The sequence below is a fragment of the Aquarana catesbeiana genome, linkage group LG01 (genome assembly GCF_042186555.1).
Source record: "Aquarana catesbeiana isolate 2022-GZ linkage group LG01, ASM4218655v1, whole genome shotgun sequence".
NCBI lineage: Eukaryota > Metazoa > Chordata > Amphibia > Anura > Ranidae > Aquarana > Aquarana catesbeiana.
Window position 1 is genome coordinate 197,171,060 of NC_133324.1, and position 22,475 is coordinate 197,193,534.

Consider the following 22,475-nt stretch of genomic DNA (forward strand, 5'->3'; position numbering starts at 1 on the left):
CGATTTACACTGACATCTGTGCAGAAGCCTGCACAGATGTCAGTGAAATCGCAGCCGAAATCGGGACTGACATGCGTAAGTAAAATCGTGAGAGTTCAGCTGAACTCGCACGGCTTCATTCCCGCAGCTCAATGTGAACCTGGGCTTAATGACAATACTTGCTTTGAATGTAGAGTAAACCTGGGCTTTGTTCATGCAAAAGATCATCTCTACCTAATTTTTCAGTGTCCTAGGTTTTAAAACACAGTTGATTCATGTTTTTTTTTTTTTTTCAATTATGGTAATAGAGCCATGTTAACACCACCCTAACAGCACATACTGACCTTTCATTTGTTTTTTTTTTTTCACTTGCATTCCTTTTAGCAAGTAAGCTCTGTGTAAGCTCTTAATCACTCTAGTTGGGGCTTACACAATACTCACCATCTCTTACCCCCATGTGACAGTGCTGAGTAAATCACCAAGCAGCAGAGCGGTCACATGGGAGGCTTGCTCCTTCATAATTCGATGCGTTACTGGGGAGCGGCACAACCTGCTGGTTTGCACAGGTAAAACTTGGCTGTTTTTTAAATTGTAGTTAAATTAGATTTGGACTAGTGTTTTTTGTTAATGGCTTACATATATTCATCTAATGTTAAATATTAGTTGATATATACTCAAATAATCTTCAAAAGTCTAAAATGGTTCTTCTTACTAACTGGGACATATAGGCTGTTCTACTAATGAATCCAAATAATGCCCCATTTCTGCCAATAAGTTTACAATCCATACCAAGATCAATAACATCTGCTCCATGAAAATCTAAAAAAGCACTGTCGCGCCATAATAGCTGCAATTTGGCATTCTAATCAAAGGATTTATGATTGAGGTTACAAAACAATAATACACTAATAAACCACTACAGTGATAAAGTCCTTCAGGCAAAAAGCAATGTGAAATTCCAGTAACTTACAGCAACCATTTAAAATCACTCTTTTATTGATCCGAGTTCAATAAACTGAAATTGTTTCTGTTGTCATAGGGTTCAATACTTGGCACTGCTTTACTGAAAATGTTCAACTTTTAACAAAACCCATTCCGCCAAAATGGCACTAAATGACTTTCAAAACTATCAAATTGTCATAAAAAGGGATATAAAGTGGTTTTGAAAGCATCTTGTTTATTATAGTCAGGACAATAAAACTGAAGTTTATGTATTGTCCAAACATACATTTTGAATAGCATAGGAAAGGTTTAGGATTTTTTTTTTTGCCTGTGTCCTGTTGGAAAGGTTTTCCTTCTTGTTCCAGGGACGCGACAGAAAGTTGGTTGTCACTAGAACAGGTGTCCCCACATGGAAGCTTTAGCCTCGGCTATTGTCGGGAAATGAAAATTTTAGATTTCCCAACATTATTTTTGTCTTAGTGACAATTCTCACCAGCACAAATAGAACAATACAGCAGCAGAATTGCATTAGGGGTTCCAACTACCCTATCTAAGGAGGATCTCCTCCAATTACGACCCCCCCCCCCCCTCTCATATGTACCCTAGGCCCATCGGCATGCCCAGGGCTTGCATAGGGAGTGTCACCAGGTAAAACGGAAGGAGCTGAACAGGCGTCTGCTTTCTTGGTGTTTTATGCAATCTTCAGGCCTGAAATTTTTTTTTTTAAACGTGTGAAAAAAAAACACACCGCTTAACAGGGTTAAATCTTTTTTTGCAAAATATAATGCTTACATATAGTGAACTAACAGATATAAATCATAAGTATGGAACTGTAAACTTAAAAAAAAACACAAATAAAATTGACCCCAAACTATTATAGCTTCCCTTTAAATATTACACATTTACTGTACTGTAGACATTGGGGTTGATTTACTAAAGGCCAATAGACTGTGCACCTTGGAAAGTGCAATTGCACTCTGCAAGTGTAGTTGCTCCAGAGCTTAGTAAATGAGGTAAAGCTTCATTTTGCAAAGAATACCCAATCACGTGCAAGGAAAAAAAAAAAAAAAAAAAAAAAAAAAAAAAAAAAAAAAAAAAAAACAGCATTTTTGCTTGCACGTGATTGGTTGATGAAAGTCAGCAGAGCTTCTGCTCATTTACTACTATTTTTGCCTTTAGTAAATCAACCCCACTGTGTCATGTTACCTTACCATAATGATGCTGTAAGAAGTAGTATATTCTCCAGTATAACCTTGCCTGCTATACCAAAGAATTGGGAACTCTGGGCCATTTAAAAAAAAAAATTAAGTACAATGAAAGGCCCTAAAGAGAGTGTCCACTTACCTGTTATAGGGTGTGGAGAATGTGGCTAGCACAACATCACGCCCGTTAATATGGATGACATCGGTAACAGCTTGCAAGATGTTGAAATAAAAATGGGAGTCACCAGGGACAGAGCAGTTCAATCGAGCTTTAAGAAACGAGGTCCACTGTTTCTCGAGCACCCTCTGAGAGCCCCCCATGTCATTCTTGCAGACCTGGGCAACTCTTGGAAACACCACCTGCAGAGCAACACAATATTTCAGCCAGGTTGTCAGAAAATACCAGGGTGTGTAATGGGATACAAAAGCTCTATAATCCTCTAGAGGGAAAAAAACAGCCACCAAAAGGAGAATTCAGTGCAGGAGCCATGTGTTACAGGAGATAAGAATGTGTCATTTAAAGCAGTGCAATAAATCCCCTGCTACATCAGATGTCTGCAATATATAAATTAATTTCAAGACAGACTGCTTAGCTTTCCATTTCCACAGACAAACACACATTCTACATTTACAGAGCAGATTATTCTGAAAGCCGGATGCTTTTCAAAATCTCCACTCTCTGTAATGTTTAGAGGACCTTCTGAGCCTTTTTCTCTTCATTACCCCCCCCAACAAATCTTGCTTCTCTGTAATTCATTTTGGTCACCACCGTCTCATTATATTTTAATAAGCAGGGAGTCTCAATGACATTTGCATCGCTGAAGTCATCCTAACGGTATTTTGTTTTGGTTTAATTAAAGATTATGCAGAATTAGCATTTGCACTTATGAATTTATAAGCTTGTTTTGCTAATCGTTTCAAGTGCTACATATTCACTGCAATATGTGTGGGATGAGCTTGAAAAATTACCTTCTGTTGTAGCTGTGATATCACCCATAACACCCTGTCTTGTCAAAGGCGTGCATACATACAGTGCATCCTAAACCTAAGAACAAATAAATGCAATATGTTGCAGCTTACCAGTCCTTAGATGCGGTAGCTGCAACAATTCCATTTTTTAGCTTTTTTCTTTATTTCCCCTAGTGATAGTGCCTGTAACACAATTCCTGTCAAAGGGAGACACTGCTCACTTGTTGTACTGTAGCTATGGGGGTGCAGCATTGTCACCCTAGGATAAGAGGTGTGTTAGAACTAAATAACACTTCCCTGTTTCTTCATATCCATAACATTGTGGGGGGGGGGGGGCTAGGAGTTCTGTAGTTCAAAGAAAAAACAGGGCAGAGCTCAAAAGGCCTCATTCACACAGGGTGTACTACAGCGTCCGCCTGAGTGAGGGCCACGGGGATGCCCACATGTTCACGCAGTCCCATTAATGTCTAATGGGACACAGAAGCTGCACAGACACAGTGGCTGTTCCTAATTTGCCATCTGGCTGGCTATGCGCTTGGAGACACCCACCCACACGGTTGTCAAATTGGAAGCAGCAGCTGTATCCTTGTAGCCACTGCATCCCAGTTGACATCAACGGGACTGCCTGTGTGGGGATGCACAAAACACCTGTGTGAGTAAACACTGCTTCACACTGGTCCTATGCTGTAGTATGCACCATGTGAATGAGGCCCGATACTGCTTAGATAATGCTTCATTGTGGAAAACTTTGAAATTCTGGTACAATTAAAGCGGAGCTCCACCCAAAAAGGGGAAGCTCAGCTATTTTTGCAGCCTCCACTGCCACATTTAGCACATTTTAGGGGGGGGGGAGGTTACCTGGTTTTGATGGGTACCCGCTCCCATTTCCTGGTAAAATCATTGCATGTCGATCTGCATCATGTCCAGCCCCTCCTCCTTCCCCTCGCTGCCTTTTGGGACCGGTGTGTGTCCCAGAAGATGACGGGACCATTCAGAAGCGCAGTGTGACTTGGGCATTTGCAGTAGGAAACTGGCTCTGAAGGCTGCACTGCCGGTTTCCCTTACTTGCAATGATGGCACCTGCACCCGAAGATGGTGGCTTGGTGCCAACATAGCAGGCTCCCTGGAAAGGTAAGTGTCCTTATATTAAAAGTTAGCAGCTATAGCTGACTTAATTTTTTATTTTTTTTGCAGGCTGGAACTCCACTTTAAAGTATTTTTTGTATTTATTGAACCCTTTAAATTGTAAATAAAAACACACAAAAAGAGAAAATAAAAAGGAAATTCATTGTTAGGGTTCACATATATTTTAAAGTAAACTAACATATTGCATTATGATTTTTTTTTTTCTAACGAATGGTCCTAGTATAGTATGTTGCTACTATCTAAAGTAAAAAGCAGAAGGAAAACACAAATGATTTTAGCCCATATCTATGACAAACTGAAAAATGTACCCCTATTTTTTTAATGTCTGATCACCTGCAATGTGTTTGCTTGAATTTATGACCCCAGTAGAAATGCCACTCCACATCATAAGCTATGAGCAGAGCTTATCGATTCCCCACTGCGTTCATTCTATATATCCCTAATAACAAACCACTAGGGGGCCAATTACATTATGATTCTATAGGAATATATGGGTCATCAAACCTTACTGAGCTTCACCCAAATGAATCCAGTTATGGAGTTTTTTTCTTTTTTGGAAATTTATATACTGTCTATAATAGAAAGTTGTTGCAACGCCCTTAAGAATCTAATTCTAGCTAAGCTGTGGTTACATAGCCAGGGTGATGGGTGTTTGACCTAGCATTTGACAATGCTTCTCTGTTACAACAGGGGGTCTTCCTATAAAGTGTAAATGATTGGAGGAAAAGATTTTTAGGCTGGGTTCACATGAGCATGAAGCAGCTCACAGCAGGAGTCCGGTGCATTCCTGTTCAGTTTCAGGTCCGATTTCAGCCTGAATTTTTGGCTGAATTCGGACCTGAAACGCACCAAAAGACGCACAGGGCTCATGTACAAATCTCACTGGAGCCACTGTGGAGATATATGAACTGGCTCCATAGAGGGCCAGCCGCAATCTCCTGCTGGGCGAATTCCCCGCATCCAGAATTGGATGTGGAGAAACCTGCATCCAATTCGCACTAGTGCTAACGCAGCCTTAAAGATATGCCACATGTGAACTGCAGGCTATACTTTAAAATTCTACAAAATTAAATATGGAAAGGCAATGTATCACAACTCCCAGAAACCAACTGGAAATCAGCAACTAAGATGCTAAAAGTAAACTGAAATCAGATTGATATAAATTGTGTACTTTATAGAAAACCACTGCTCTCTGAATTATCCACTTTAGCCATACACCAGCTTGAATTCTGGACAATTTATACTGGCTTGGTCGAAAATTGGTCAGTGAGTGGTCTTTCCAGCACTGCTCTGTTCAATAAATGCAATCAATCATCTTTTGTTGAAAGAGCCTGTTGGCAAAACTTTCACTGAACGGTCTGTATCCAATAAGACGCATGCACTGTTTGGGTGTTCTGACAGTCACGGAAGCCGTCAGAATACAACAGCCAGGCAGGGGGTATTCATAGATATGCACTGTAGTGTGTAAGGAAGAATCTGCTGGATTTTTATTTCTGAGCCCACAGGCTGAACAAAAGAAATCTATCAGTGTACGGCCACATGTCTTAAGGCCAGCCAAAGACGGTTCAAAATTCAGTCGGTTCAGCAGGAGCCAGGCAAATTTCGATCAACCTATGGGCAGGTTGGTTGTACTGAAGTTGATCTATCTGTACAACCAGCCAGTTGGGATTTTTTTTCATGTGATTACTGCCACTGGCTTTAGCAGGCAGCAGTAATCATTCTATTCTGATAGCTTAGAAAACTACAATAGCTCTGCCGGAGGCATTCCCTCATTAACACTAACTGTGTTGATGGGGGTTAGTGTTGATGGGGGAATCGTGCAATTTTGTTTTCCTTCAGCCCATGGTTAAAGAAAAGAAAATTGCATAATTTATGGCATGCTTAAGTCCTCAAAAAAAAAAAAAAAAAAAAACCTGGTGGGTACAGGGCATCATGTCCTCGTGCTCTAAGCACAGCATACAGCACCCTGATACACAGCTCAGTGCTGATTTAAAGCATTTTGCATTATCCAGGACTGTTCACTACCTGAAGAAGGCCGAAGAGAACCCAGTGCATGAAATGAGCAGCCTAAAAATATCAGCGTTGTAAAAAAAAAATATCATAGTGGGGTCCGATCAAACCATAAAGGGTGGGGATCCACTGGAGGGGGCATGCATAAAGTGCAGAGTTGGGCTTTAATGAGCTGTGTACCTAAATACATTGAATGTGAAGAAACGATTAAGTCATGCTTTAACAAGCAAAGCACTTCCTGTGCATTGTGCATGAAAACAAGTATGTATATTTTCAGGCAGTCTGTTTTCTAGTGCTTTCAAAGATGCTTGTTAAGAGATGAATGCATTAAAAACATGAAAATGGATATTAATGCATTGCAATGAACCTAAACTGATGTACAAAAATGACAATATATGATGTAAAACATTTTTTCTTTTGCAGCATCTTAATGCTTCTGAAAGCTGCTAGTAAGTGAAGAAAGCCATAAGGGTCTATTTAGGACTCCGGCCCTCACCCACGACAGGCAGAACAATGAAAAATGGCTAGCATGCCCAGCACACTGCTCTTTGCCTTTTTAAATACAGTCCACATATTTAACACTAAAAAAGGCTAGACTGCACATCAATAATCTTATTTGTACAAATGCACCATAGGGTTTTAGCTTTGGACACACGCTTGATCCAATGCACTCTAGAAGAAATGTATTACTCCTGACATCATACTGCTTTTATACCAGCCCGAAATGAATCTCTACTTGCCACTACATCACCGCAAAGAAATCTCTCTGTATGAGTGACTATGGTCTGGAGAAGAGACGGTGGTGAGGAGCTCAGATTTCACCAAAGCCTTATTTAATGTTCCTCTGCTACATATTCTGATCCCAGACAGGTCTTAAATAGCATTTCTTTTTATTTCTAGTCCCCATTGCTGCAACTGTCTCACCCATGTCAAAATAATTTTATTATTTCTATTATATGATTTTGTTAATAGTAGATCTACTAACATACAAGATAATTATTTTTGTATTGCATAATTACAGCAAAGTATCATTTTTGCTTTTTAAGACATGCTCTAAGAGAAGTAGAAGGCGGCTACTGATGATTTTCAGATGACTAAGAGTACAAGGCTGCTACTGATGACTTTCTTCTAAAATGGATAGCTGTCTAGCCGTCATGCTAACTGCTTTTATAAGCACTGCCCTGAAAAAGGACACAGAACTTCAATCTGAATGTTGTCTCCTGGTCAGAGATAGATTAAAAGCCAGGCTTTTAGCATTTACAGAATGATCATCAGCAGTAGTCTCCATGTTTGTTTTCACTTCATAAAGCTAAATCCAGGCAAACCGCTAAAGGACAGGATGCTACACAGCCTCCTAACACCCCCATCCCCAACAAACTCAACCTTCCTACAGAGTAAAGATGATGAGGTCATTGGGTCTGGAGGAAACAAGGAAAGGGATATAATATAAATATATATAATCTCTATCCACACATCTATAATTTAAAGGATACTTAAATGGACACAGAGCTGCCTTAATTTGTGTACTTAATATCTCCGCAGAGCTCAGACTTGAGATGCATTCAGATTTGACATGTAACCGATCAGCATTTATCTTTCATTGAGAGGATCTTCAGACAGTCACAAGGCCATTGAGCAGCTGCCCAGACTTCGCTCCCAGATACCTTCTAGCGAGGTTTCTCTGTCAGGATCCTCTGGGGCAAAGTCCCTGGGTGGTCAATACAGTTGCAGGTGCAGGTCCCTCTGCTCTGCCACAACCAGCACCCCAGTGGACATCAGCAGCCCACCAAATATGGGGCCCTTCCGGACAGCAGCCTCTCAGGCTGGTGGAACCTCCAGACCCAACTGAACTCCCACCGTCTCCCTCTCACTATTTATTAGCTCCTCAGCCCCCTGCTAGGCACACCTCGCCAGGGATTGACTGGATATCAATATTCCAGCTGCTTCAACCGACTCTCTCCTCCCTATGCGCTGGAAGCCTCCAGAATACAGGGGAGAGCAGTCAAACTCTGCAGCCAGTAAGAGTTAGAACAGACCAAAGCAATTAAGAACCATTTCACTTAATTACAGTGAGACTCCGACTAAATATACCCATCACCTAGCAACCTACCCAGGAGGGTGCTGCATTGATATTAAGGAAAATGATAGAACTTTGCAATAGCCAAAACTTTAAAAGTAACTGGTGTTTTCCATAGTGAGCAGATTCCAAATGTTTTTAAAAAAGCGGGTTTGAAAATGTAAAGATCTTTATGTAGCCAGCAACTACATTTATGTCCTCACAAATACAGAAGCTGGCTTAATAGGATCTGTGTTTGAATTAACAGACTCTCAGAGCATTCACAGCTGAATATAATTCTCATTACCCATTTGCTGTCTGTTGTACATGCTGAATAAGGGCAAAGCTGTTTATGGTCAGCTGGCACTATACACAACAACTGGCAGCATTCCATGCACAGCTCTGTAGAAAGCAGCACAAACAGCGATCACAAACACCAGCGCAAAAATGTTCTGTAGATGTCTGAATATTTTACAGTGCAGTGTATCAACTTATAATGCCTTCAGAATTTAAAATATATGTATTCGTTCACCCTTCTAAAATGAATAATGCAGTTTTGCCAGTGTGCATGGCATTTTTATATATATATATATATATATATATATATATATATATATATATATATATATATATATATATTTTTTTTTTTTTTATTATATATATATCTCAGCTAGAACCGTAACAAAAGAAACCTTGTCTTTGCAGAATATTCCTTTAAACAGAAAGGGGCTCATGGATGAAAAGCGTGGCCATGCAGTGCAAACCAATCACAATGCTTGTTTGATTTTAAACATTTCACTGCAGTTAAGACAGTTGGAAAATGATTAGTTCCTATAAGCAACATCTTGTTTCATACACAAGTCTCATAGTACTCTCATACAATGCATTCTTATGCAGCTGAACCAGTGTAAAAAGCATAAAGCTCATACTTTAGATCTACTGAACATTTTTGTTTGGATTAAATCATGCTACTAAAATGACAAGTGGTAACTTCTATAAGTGACAATTGCTAAACAGATGATCATATTAGACTGCAGGCTCTCACAAGCAAGTTTTTCCTATCCTCCTTTTATTAAATTGTATTCTAACTGTCCTGTCCCCCCCTTTATGTTACAGCACTGCGCAAACTATTGGTGCTATAAAAATCCTAAAAAGATTAATAATCGCATTCTGATTGATTGCTGAGACACGCAATATATATAGCTTACACCGCAGAGAGCATTTGTTCCATCGGTCTTAGCAATTAATCACTGGCCAAAATAACAGCACAACTGAACTACTTATGATCACCTATTGGCCCTTGCTATGTCTGATGAACGGTTTATGCAAGCCCTTGTAATTTAAAGTAGAATTCTATTGCATCTTAGAATCGTTTATTTGGGCCAAGCTGGCCCAAATGAACTATTTCAATTATACAATGTGAGCTCTGTGTGTGCCGTTATCTACATACACTATATGGATTTGTGTTCCGGCATCAGTATGGGCGACATTCCATCTGCTTCTGGAATTAGAGTTGGGCTGAATGCTTTTCCATCATTCAGGAGAAGCTTCGTATTTTTATCAAATGAATACAAGGCTTCCTCTAATTGGCGAAGGTGGAAATTGTGACATCATCCAACCGCCTCTCCACCCTCAATACAAGGCTTCCTCTGATTAGCAATGGTGTAAATCGTGACATGATCCACTTACGTCCCCACCTAGAATACAAGGCTTCCCGATTGGCGAAGGTGGAAATCGAGACATTATCTACCCGCCTCTCCACCTTAGCCAATCAGAGAAAACCTTGTATTCATTGATAAAAATAAAAGGTTTCTCTTGAATGGCAGAGAAGCACTCAGCCCAACTCTCTACTTCCAGCAGCAGATAGGAAGTGGCCCGACTTGCTGCTGGGACACAGTGCCTCTTACAACGCATAGCTAAAGCTACTGCAATTCATTACTGCACACACAGCAGCCACATCACTCTGTAATGGAAATAGTTTGCTTGGGCAACATGTAAAAAGTTAGATTAAATCTGGAATTTTACTTTAAAGCAGAACTCTAAGCAAATATAAAATACACAAAATAATGAAGCTCTGTATATTAATGTTGACGCTGACAGGAGGAGAGAACAGAGTGACAGAGATGAGCTGGTCACTATGCTGTTTCTACTTTCACTATCCAGTCAGACTTAGGTAAGTCCAAGGAGACTTGACAGAATATGATGGTTGAATCGTTCTGGCCATTGAACTTGATATCTAGCAGCAGAAAAAAGGGCTTCATGTTTGCCTGGAGTTCAGCTTTAAAGCCCAAACTGAGCTACAACTACTGTTTCTTTTAGTATAGTAAAGTCTAGATAGGTGTTAAACACCATGTCGTTTAACACGATTACTGAACAGGAAAACTATTGTTTATTCCTTACTCTAAAACTTTTATCTAACATCTTTGTTCCTGGTATAATGCTGTTGATTCCACTTGCTAGAGATTGGCTTATATAAGCCGACTATTCATATCTTTACAAGTTTTTATAAAATAGGTTGGAAAAATACCATGTGATAATTTGACTTAGCTAAAAAGTAATACAATACAAAAGCAATAAAAAAACCTGATTCCTAGACACAGTTCTTAAACCCGAAGATGAAATAATGTTGGACGCAGATAATGATACGTTAACCAAGATAACATGGACTGCTTCAACATATAGTCTGTCACTGAAGTGATCCAATACAGTAATCTACAATTTAAGAGCACTGCAATTGAGAGACATTGCAAACTTTCAGGATCTGCAATGCAATCGCCCCCCCAAAGCTAGCCTTGTCAAAGTGATTAATGACTCTCATTGCAAGGTCTCTTATTGCTAGGTTGACTTAAGAGCAGTAGTGCAGGTAATTTACTTCCATTTCTTGCCTTACCTTCCCCATGCTGTTGTATTCCACTGCAATTTCCCGATAGAAAAAGTAGATAAGTTCCCCATAATCCACGGCATGTACAAAGTACGGCTCTGCAGAAAGAATAGACAGACACATAACTAGCTGAACATGTCATGTTATTACAGTGATATTTCTTATTACTATTATTTTACAGGATACTTGACTACTAGGCTATCTGCCCACTTGAGGCTTATTCACACATCTGTATTTGCATGCCTTCTGCTGCATAGCAATGCATTTTAGATGGGTTTTATTCACATATTCAATACTTACTGGTTTTAGGTAACCTATTCTCTCACTTCTCTATTTGAAAGCTTTGAAAATGCATGTTAAAACAAGCGTATTAACTCACATTTGCAAATGATTTAACTGATTCCTATGACGACTCAAAATTAATATAAAATGCTATGCGTTGTATTTTTTTTTTACAATGTCCTGCAATGCTGAGCATGAGATTAGATGAATTAATATTTTTCAAATTGCATAAATGCATGGAAACAGAAAGAGGTTTGAATAACAACCATTGGTGTGTGAATTGTGCATCTAATACCTTATAACCAAGATATACAAAGCTTTCTTGAAAAACAGTTATTCTAGAATACCAAAGCTTGTTCTACGATGTCACCAGTATCAGCTCCAAACAGCATATGTCTACATCAAGAGACAGCATCTTGTACTATAAAGAAGGTGCTGGCAACAGGAAAGCAATTGGCACCCAACAATCCAGTCCAATCCAACTGGCACCCAACAATCCAGGATGCTGTGAGAGAACACCTTGGGTCAAGAGCTAACTTTTTCATAGGTTCGTTATTTGAATAAATACGTACTGCATTTCCAATAAAATTAAATTAGTAGGTTGCAGGCCTGCATTAACCTCATACTGCCTTATGTATGCATTGGGCAGCCAGATTGTTAACATATTAGGTTAACGAGAACGGTTTACCTTTCAACCATTTGGAGTCATATTTGACTGTTCGTAAAGTTGGGCTGTCTCCTAGACTTCTATAAATGACAGCATCAATTGCAAGAAAGTCGGTGACAGTTGCAGAATAGAGCTTACCATCTGAAAAAAAAAGAAAAGATAGGGGATTAGGCTTTCATTTTTTATGTTATTACATTAAAAGTTTGTGTAACTACATAGACTTCTAACATGATCTTGAAAGCCAGGCACCTTCTGGATCAGTCTGTAGGTCGCTTTAAAAGTACAGAAAAAAACAAAAAGGTATAGTATATACTGTAGAAGTGTTACATTTTGTATAAGGGGATTGGAGCTTTATTCTAGGTAAAAATCTGCAATCATACTATGTGAATTTATACTATGAACACATTTATGCCATCCTTTTCTCTGCTATCCTACCTGGGAAGGATGAGGCAATTCCAACTCCGCACATACTTGAAAGAAGTACATGTCAAGATGATTATATCCAGACATGTGGGCAACTGAAGCTTTATGCAGATCTCAACTTTTCCTGTAAAATGTGGATCAGTCCCCTTGTCCTTCCACCTCTACATTACCCTTTAAATTTGATAGTCAGCCTAGCTGGCCAATAGTAAGGCCCTTAAAAAAGAAGGGGTAGGACAAAACCCAACTTTAACAGAAACTGCTGCCTACATCACTGGATCTATAGATTGTTCTGATATCTGGATTTCACTGAAGATGGACTCTACTTTTTCCCCCAAGTTACATTAAGAAAAATCTGTAAACACAAAATTAAATCTAAAGATATCACAAATACTTAGGGCACACCCAGAACAAGCTGCCAGGCTTAGATGCCCCATCTGGCCAGGAAGCATCTTGGAATTCCCCTGGAAGCACTAAAGTCTGTTATTGGCAAAGGGAAGTCTGGGTTAGCCTGCTGATCCCCTGTGACACTTGTAGGATTTTACAGCTGGAATATGAATATCAGGGGCTATTATGATAAGTCTTTTATAAATAATTCAATACTACTATAGGAAATTTAATCTAGAGCCTGTCAGTATTATGACTATAGATTATAGAGAACAGCAAAGGTCGAGGTTTATATTTTATATAGGAAACATATTTCTACATCCAAATGTCTCCTATAGAACTAGGAAGTGTGGTTAAGACAAATGATGAGATCATATTTCTTACACCACAGCAGGGTCTGTACAAGTCTATGGTGCGTGGTGGAAAACACTACAATGACATGCTCACATGTCATTTTTACCAGACTAATGGACTAAATCCCCTTATTAGCCAGGGTGCAATTTCAGTTCCACAGCACACGGCTGCACCTGAAGATCTATATTACATTTGCTTATTTGTAGAAGATTATGAGGTTGATGTAATAGGGAAAAATATGTAGCTCCCTGAAAAACTAATGAGGCCAGGTTTCCGAAGGATTTGAGTCTTATGGCTGATTGTTTCCAGAAGAACTTCAGATGAAGTGAATCGCTGTTCAACCTGGCAAGCATCGGAAAACAGGCCGACATAGGTATTATTCCAGAAATCCTATGCCAATTTAGATCCTCAGGCACAAACAATGCTTAATTCCAGTTATCCTCTTCATATTATACCAGATTGCTGAAAATTATTTAAACAATGTCGGGAGGTCAAAGGGAATAAAACATCTAAATAAACTGCAAATCAGTAAATTATAGATTTGTAAACAATAGTACAGCTTATAGGAAGATACGCTAAATAACCATCTCTGGAATATCAAAATTTATTTTGTTTTTTTAGTGCATTTAGACGTAACAGAATGGACGTCTGAAGCCCATTGGATGGTGAGAACTAAACAGCCAAAATGATAAAATACAAAGAATATAAGCACTGCAGACACCATGGGGTCGATTTACTAAAGGCAAATAGGCTCTTCACTTTGCATGGAATTTGTACTTTGAAAAGGAATTATGCAGAGCTTTATATGCCCCGTACATACGGTCAGATTTTCCGCCGAAAATTGTGTGATAGGACCTTGTTGTCGGAAATTCCGACCGTGTGTGGGCTCCATCACACATTTTCCATCAGAATTTCCGACACACAAAGTTTGAGAGCTTGCTATATAAATTAAGAGACGAAAGCTATTGGCTACTGCCCTGTTTATAGTCCCGACGTACGTGTTTTATCTCACCGCGTTCAGAACGATCGGATTTTCCGACAACTGTGTGACCGTGTGTATGCAAGACAAGTTTGAGCCAACATTCATCGGAAAAAATCCATGGATTTTGTTGTTGGAATGTCCGATCATGTGTACAGGGCATTAGTGTGGTGACATTTCACTTTGCAAAGAATAATCACATGCAAGGAAAAAAAATGTTTTTCTTGCACATGATTGGATAATGGAAGTCAGCAGACTTCACCTCATTCAATGGGCTTTGGGTAAAACTCCTAGCAAACAGTCTATTTGCCTTTAGCAAATAAAACCCCATGAGTGCTGTTTGTTCTAGAATAAAACCATCCAAACTCACTAAAGCTGGCTTTCCATTCACCTATTGCCATTCCTGTTTGGGAAGAGTTGATCTAGTGATCAACGCCTCTCAAACAGGACTGTTGGAAAATGTGTGTTTAATCAGCGCATGCAGCCAATTGGCTGCAGTGTTGATCTGTATTCTGGCAGCTGAAGCGCAGGATACACAAGCACATCCCTTACCCACCTTCAAGCAATGTGGTAATGAGGGAATTCCTCTTTTTTATTTTCAGCCATCTGTTCACAAAAGAAAAAAAAAAATTCTATGTCCAGCTTAACAGAGTTACCCCTGAAAGGTCTACCAAAAGCCTTTACTGAGGTCTACTGTACCCTATAGATCAGGGGTAGGCAACCTGGGGCCCTCCAGCTGTTGCAGAACTACATGTCCCATCATGTCTCTGGGAGTAATTGTAACTGTCAGCCTTGCAATGACTCATGGGAAATGTAGTTCCACAACCACTGGAGGGCCACAGTTTGCGTACCCCTGCTATAGATGTTGCAGTAGTACGTAGCAGGATCAGTGGCAGCCCATCCATTAGGGTCGCCGTCCCCCTAATCTACATGCGGGCACCGGATGCATGGATTCCAATGGGTGGGGGGGGGGGGGTGCTTTTGTGCTCTGAGCCCACCCAGTTGTGTGACAATAGTGAATGAATATTCACTACTGTCACACGGATTCTCCTCTCGGCCAATCAGGAAGCGGGTCCTGAGACCAGTCACTCGATTGGCTGAAAGAATAGGCAATCCTATTAGACTCCTAGGTGGAGGCGGGAGGAGATGCACGGCAGAAGCTGCTGTGATTCAAAGGAGGAGAAGATGCAATGGAAGCCGCCGACGCTCGTATGATGCGCTGGCCACCTGCTACCTAAATGGGGTAAGTGTGGTACTCTGATGTCCGTCCGTCCGACCGACCGTCCTCAGGGGGTGGCGGAAGGGTGGTTGTATGCACACCAGCTGCCACTGAGCAGGAACATACCTCAAACTTCGATATACATGTTTTTAGTTACACAGGTGAAAACAAGGTCAAAATCTCCTCCAATGATTAGAATTTTTGCAAGGCAGGGGGGCGTGGCGACCGGACTCCAAGATGGACGCTTAGCCCAGGAGCTCCGCTCGCCCACCGGAGATAATCCGCCAGCATCAGAGCCCACCAGCACCATCCACGGCTCCAAACACTGCCATCTGAGTGCCAAATCCCCGCGGATCAAGAAAAAGATGCCACGGCACCGAAAAACACCACAGCAGCCGCAGAAGATGACAAGCTATTATGCCTCGCGCGGGCCTCAGCAAAATGGCGGCGGCGCCAGAACTGACAGGCCGGACCAGGGATCCGGACGGAACAGCGGAGCGGAGGCATCAGCGGCTTCCTCCTGCCTGACCAACCCTCCCAGCGAACAATCCTCGGGCCCCTCTACCCCCACAACACGCAGCCCGGCAAAATCGCGGCAGCGGAGGGACTCACCAGTCAGATCACAGGCCGATCCGGCCATGGAGGTAAGCGGGCCTTCCAGCACTACAGGCCAGAGCGTTAAGGGCCGGGATCCTATCACAGATTTCCCCACAGCAGGTAGGCCAGTGTCAGATACATTAATGAAAGTAATGCTGCTGTCCCTGCGCTCCTCACTGCAGACAGATCTGATGAGAGGAATCACTGAATGCCAGAGGGAAGTGCAGACGCTAGGCCGCAGAGTGAATCAGGTAGAACACAAGATGGAGGAGTACACCTCATCTTATAATGTTATGGTAGAAGCGCACTCAGCACAAGGGGAGGACATCTTATGGCTAAAAGATAAAATAGCAGACCTCGAGGACAGATCCAGGAGGAACAACCTCAAAATGAGGGGGGTTCCAGAATCTGTCCCCCCTTCTCAGCTTCTGCAATATGCCCAGGCCTTTTTTTCCACTTTAATACCTGAGGCAACTGCATCAGACCTTCTAGTGGACAGGATCCACAGGGTACCTAAACCATCGTTCCTCCCAGATGACACACCTAGAGATGTCTTAATGAGAATACACTACTACCACATAAAAGATCGTATTCTGCAAGTTTCCCGCAAACAGGAAAATATTCCACAGCAGTATGCCGCCATCAGAGTGCTGCCTGACTTGTCTAGACACACTCTGCAACGCCGCAGAAATTTATTGACCATCACAAAAGCCCTGAGAAACCACAATATCTTGCACAAATGGAAGTACCCTGCTACCCTGTCGATCACTCACAATGGCCAAACCATCTCGGTGTCTACCTTAGAAGAGGGACTTAAGGCTTTAAGGAACTGGGGCATAATATCTGACCAACCAGCACAACATGCGCAACCTCAGGGACTGACCCCTATACAGAACGAGTGGCAAACCGTCTCATACAAGCGCTCATCCAAGAAAAGCAATGGTGGAAGCTCATAACACTCCACACAGATATAATTCAGTTTATCTCCAGGGAAGAGCTTAGGATTAACTCTTACCTACACCCCAGTCAACCAGTAGCAGTTACAACTGCACAGGGATCAATTCATGGATCCATTTCTTATCAAACCCCTGTTGACTTTCTGTTTTTTTTCTCCTTGTTTTTCTGCACCCTTTGTTTTTGATATACACAGTTTTATCCACGAAAGTAACGGACCAGTCAAGACACACGAAGAAATGAAAAGACCTACCTTTCATCATCAACCCACAAGGATCTCCCCCTCAACCGGGCGCAGTGAGTACATCTACTACATCACCCCACAAAACCACAAGTACCTTTCACAATGACGATAACATGCCTTTCAATTAATACCCGGGGACTAAATCACCCAGCTAAACGATTCTCCTTGTGGAAGGAAGCTAGCACACACAAAGCGGACATTCTTTGTGTCCAGGAAACCCACTTCCAATTACATAATGCTCCTCAATGTAAGCACAAAAAACTACCCAATCATATACATGGCCAATACACCAAATAGCAAAAAAGGAGGTGTCCTAATGGCTTTCAAGGACTCGCTATCCATACAACCCAAAGATGTCTTTACTGATGCTGGAGGCAGGTACATCATCTTCACAGGAGACATTAATTCCAAACCATACACAGTGATCACACTGTATGCTCCGAATACACGCCAAGTCAGATTCATCAAAAAAGTCCTACACAAAGCAAATTCCATGAAATATGGTAACCTATTAATATGCGGGGACTTCAACATAACCTCAGATCCGACACTGGACACATCATCAGGCCAGTCAAAAGGAACCCTATCCCTTCAGTCCATACTCCACCAAGAGGAACTATACGACATATGGAGATGCTTACACGCCTCGGAAAGGGACTATACTTTTTTTTCCAACAGGCACTCTTCTTACTCCAGAATAGACATGTTTTTAACAGATAAATGGCTCCTGCAAAACGTGAACATGTCTAAAATACATGAAATTACATGGTCTGACCATGCAGCCATTTCCCTGTCTATTGTAGAGAAGGGAGTCTCCTCCTCACCACCCATCTGGCGTTGCAACACCAGACTATTCCAAGATAATAAATATCACAAAATAATCTCCCAACATATACAAAATTTCTTTTCAGAAAATGGGGGCTCTGTGGATGATCCATTTGTTGTATGGAGCGCTCACAAGGCCTTTATGAGAGGAATCCTGATCCAATTGGGAACTAGAGAAAAAAGGAGGCGAACTCAGCAGCTGAACACTATTATTGCAGACATACACCTTATAGAAACTCAAAACAAAATATCCCCATCCACAGCACTTATCGACAAACTCAATTCTCTTAGAGAACAACTCAGAACGCTCCTAACTCAACAATAAACTACTATACCAATGCTAACAGGGCAGGTAAATACCTAGCGAATAGACTGAAAGCGGCACGCACCAGAACTAGAATAGCATACATCCAACACCCTACGCTAACACACAGAATCACAAATCCACAAGAGATAGCGAACCAATTCGCTACATACTATAGCTCACTATACAATTTACACGAAGATGCACATACACCACACCCAACTATAGACAAAATAAATTCTTTTCTGGAGCACCTAAACCTTCCAGCCCTCTCTGACGATCAATTAGAACACTTAAATGCTCCGATAACACACAGAGAAATTGAAATGACAATACATACACTTCCAAATGGGAAATCCCCAGGCCCGGACGGATTCTCTAATGAATACTTCAAAATGTTTACCAATATTCTATCTCCACACATGACAAAAATCTTCAATAAAGCTGCTGAGGTTGCCTCCTTTCCACAGGAAATGCTAAAAGCACATATAGTGACTCTACCAAAACCGGGTAAGGAACCTAACACACCAGCTAACTTCCGACCCATATCACTGCTGAACTCCGACACAAAAGTATACGCGAAACTACTAGCTAAGCGACTAACGTGCATATTACCTAATCTCATTACGAGAGACCAGATGGGCTTTGTGAGAGGGAGACAAACTTCGGACGCCACTAGAAGGATTATTAATGTGATAAACCATGCTGAAAAGACTCGAACGCCTTCTCTGCTGCTATCCATTGACGCAGAGAAGGCGTTCGATAGGGTCCACTGGACATATATGGAACAAACATTGCGGAAGTTTGGATTCAAAGGCCCAATTCTGCAAGCTATTATGGCATTATACTCTTGCCCGTCAGCACAGGTGTACTCTGCGGGGTTCCTATCCGCAACCTTCCAGATCAAGAATGGAACCCGACAGGGGTGCCCCCTATCTCCTGCAATTTTTAATTTGATGATAGAGCCGTTAGCTGAATCCATACGCTCCCACCCTTTGATAACAGGCTTCCAGTTTGGGTCAGTGAAACATACCATTAATCTATTCGCAGACGATGTAATCCTGCTACTTACTAAACCCTCCATATCTTTAATACAGGCCCATAAAATCCTCATAGCTTTTGGAGAGATATCATACTATAAAGTCAACTTTACTAAATCTCTCATATTAGACATGGGTATCTCACCAAATACCCGAAAATCGCTACAAGCAAAATTACCATATATGTGGAGTAAAGGAAATATCACATATCTGGGAATCACACTCACAAATAAAATATCCACAATAATAAAAGCCAATGTATTACCACTCATTAACAAACTGGAAGCCCAAACCAAAAACATGTCCAACAGCGAAGTATCTTGGTTAGGCAGAATTACAGCTTACAAAATGATGTTATTGCCACAAATACTATACATATTCCGCTCTATACCACTGTCTATCCCTCAACACCTATTAAAAAATATAGAGAATATTGCTTGGAAATACATATGGAAGGGAAAAAAAGCTAGATGTTCACGAAATAATCTCACATCACATAAGCAAGCGGGCGGAGCAGGTTTACTGGACATACACGACTACTATTGGGCAGTACGCCTTGACCAAATCAAACACTGGTTTCAAACAACTGACACACCATTATGGGTGGACATTGAAAAAACGACAGCACCAATGAACAATCTACCCCTACTACTCATGACAGACGGGTGGATACCGTGGGACACAAAAAAACTGCCTCCTACTACGCAAATCTCGTTAAAGGCGTGGAGAGTTATACGGGAACATACGTATAAAGACAAACAAGACATACAGTATAATATACCCTTATCGTTCTTGGAAACAAAAATCCCAATGCTGACAATCAAAGACCTGTCAAGAAAGGGCATACTACACATATCAGACCTATATAATGGCACACATCCCAAATCTGTGGAGCAACTCATGACACAATACCATCTTCCAAAGAATTCACAGTTACGTGCGTAAGAATTGTAAACTTCCTTAAATCTAAGCCTACACCTACCATACACCTTCCGAGCAATATTTGGAAATTTTACACCACAACCAAACAACATACAAAAGGAATATCTTTCTTCTATAATATCACCAAAGATAAACTCACATTCACCAAAACTACTGCAATGAAGAAATGGGAAGAAGAACTAGGTATATCAGCCTCAGATGAACAGTGGCAACAAGCCTTTAGAGCAATACACAAGGCTTCCCACTGCATTAAGCATTGGGAATTAACTATTAAAATGGCCAATAGATGGCACTACACCCCATATAGAATAGTGAAATTCTTCCCGGGAACATCCCCAAATTGCTGGAGAGCCTGTGGGCAAATAGGCAATTTACTGCATATGCTTTGGTGTTGTCCTGCTGTTAAATGCATTTGGAACCAAGTGTTTAAATTGATTTCCACGTTAACGGGAGTAATATCTCATCCAGACCCAGCGCTGGCAATATTGCACCTGAACATAGAAAAATATCATATAGACTTTAGACCAGTCGTAACTCATATTTTGCTTGAAACACGCTTAACGATATTACGAAATTGGAAATCCACAAATGCCATTAACCTATCAGACATAACCAAAGCAGTTCATAGAAATTACACTTTCGAGCGCCTCTTAGCAATAAACTCTTTACAATGCAAAAAATTTGATAAACAATGGTCAATATGGTCCAAAAGTTAATGTTTTTATTGATGGTTCTGTTTCTATCAACGTTTGACTAATGAAAACAAGAAAAACACAACGCACAGTGAACATACTCTGCTTATGTTAAATGTTTACATGCCTCTTGAACAACTAATTAACTAAATGAAAATTTCTGAGAATGTATATCACCGGATTGTATACAACCTGAATGTGTATATCACTTTTCTCCCTTCCTTTTATGTTGTAAAACATATTCTTTTCTAAAAACTTCAATAAAAACCATTGAAAGAAAAAAGAATTTTTGCAAGGCTTAAGGATAAGTTTACTTTTTAGAAAGAAATAAATAAATGTACATTTTTTTGCAGGTAAAAAAAAAAAAGCCTGCAAAGCATTGCACCAGTGATCAGCAGAATGCTGGTGCCATGCAGGTCTCCAGCAGATCTGCCAGTGTATCTGTGTGCCCATAGATACAATTTAACAGGCAGAGAGAATGAACTACCACGGCGCTCCACAGCACCATGGTAGTTCATTGTTAACTACAAGCCAACAGGCGCAAAAGGCTGCCAGCAGTTTTCAATTTACAATGTGAGACTGTGAATGAGTGGCCTGGAGCCCTGCCTGCCCGGGTTCTTTTTAAAATTGTGACAGCTGGAGGGGGGGGGGGGGGGGGATGGGTGTTCCCCACTAGCTGTCAGATCAGGGATGCGAAAGGTGAACTTCTCCTTTAAGGGTGATTTAGCCAATTTATTCAAAATAAAGCACACTATAAATTTTATTGTACGTAATTCAGTGCCAGATCATGGTTATGCAACTATCGTACATGACATCAGTTACTTTCCTAAACACACTTGGTTTTACATGGTCATGTGGATGAGGCTGAAGGCTAGTACGAGTCATGGGAAATTATCTTCTTTCCACTCTCAATATCCCCTCTGGATTACTTTCTTTCCCATCATTTTCTTTATTTTGTTCAAGTTGAGGTAAAGTAATGAAAAACAGCTCGAGACTTGGCTCTATCAAGCACTCAAATACCTTCCTATCAAGTCAAGGAGGAGAGTCTAACATGCAGTTGATTGATACCTTTGGGGCACATTTCAGTGGTGGTCGCGTATTATACAATACAACACACACTAATAAGAAAAGGCATAAAATGGGAGCTAAAGCACCATAAAAAATTAAGTTTCTACAAGGCCACTTGGGGTTAGTAGTAAAACATCTACAGCATATAATATATAATCTAATAGGCTACCCTGGGGCCTAGTGCAGTGATGAGATCCTTCTATTTCGAAAACAATAAGATTTTGTTCATGCACATCTATCAAGGATCTATCAAATAAATTCCCTAGTCACGGTGTGTGTGTTTTGGGATTAGTCTGGAAGGAGCAAAGATTTTGTG

The 22,475-nt window shown here is 40.8% G+C and overlaps 1 protein-coding gene across 7 annotated transcripts in view; it reads right to left on the reverse strand.

The window, feature by feature from the left end:
• The window catches only part of SEMA6A (semaphorin 6A), a 288,045-nt gene that overhangs the window by 125,650 nt on the left and 139,920 nt on the right, over positions 1-22,475 (reverse strand). For all 7 annotated transcript variants that reach the window (XM_073624659.1, XM_073624661.1, XM_073624660.1 and 4 more), the window contains exons 8-10: positions 12,156-12,275; positions 11,195-11,283; positions 2,266-2,483 (exon numbers count right to left, since the gene is read on the reverse strand). In XM_073624659.1, coding sequence (XP_073480760.1) covers positions 2,266-2,483; positions 11,195-11,283; positions 12,156-12,275 — 427 coding nt within the window. The remainder of the gene's footprint in view (positions 1-2,265; positions 2,484-11,194; positions 11,284-12,155; positions 12,276-22,475) is intronic.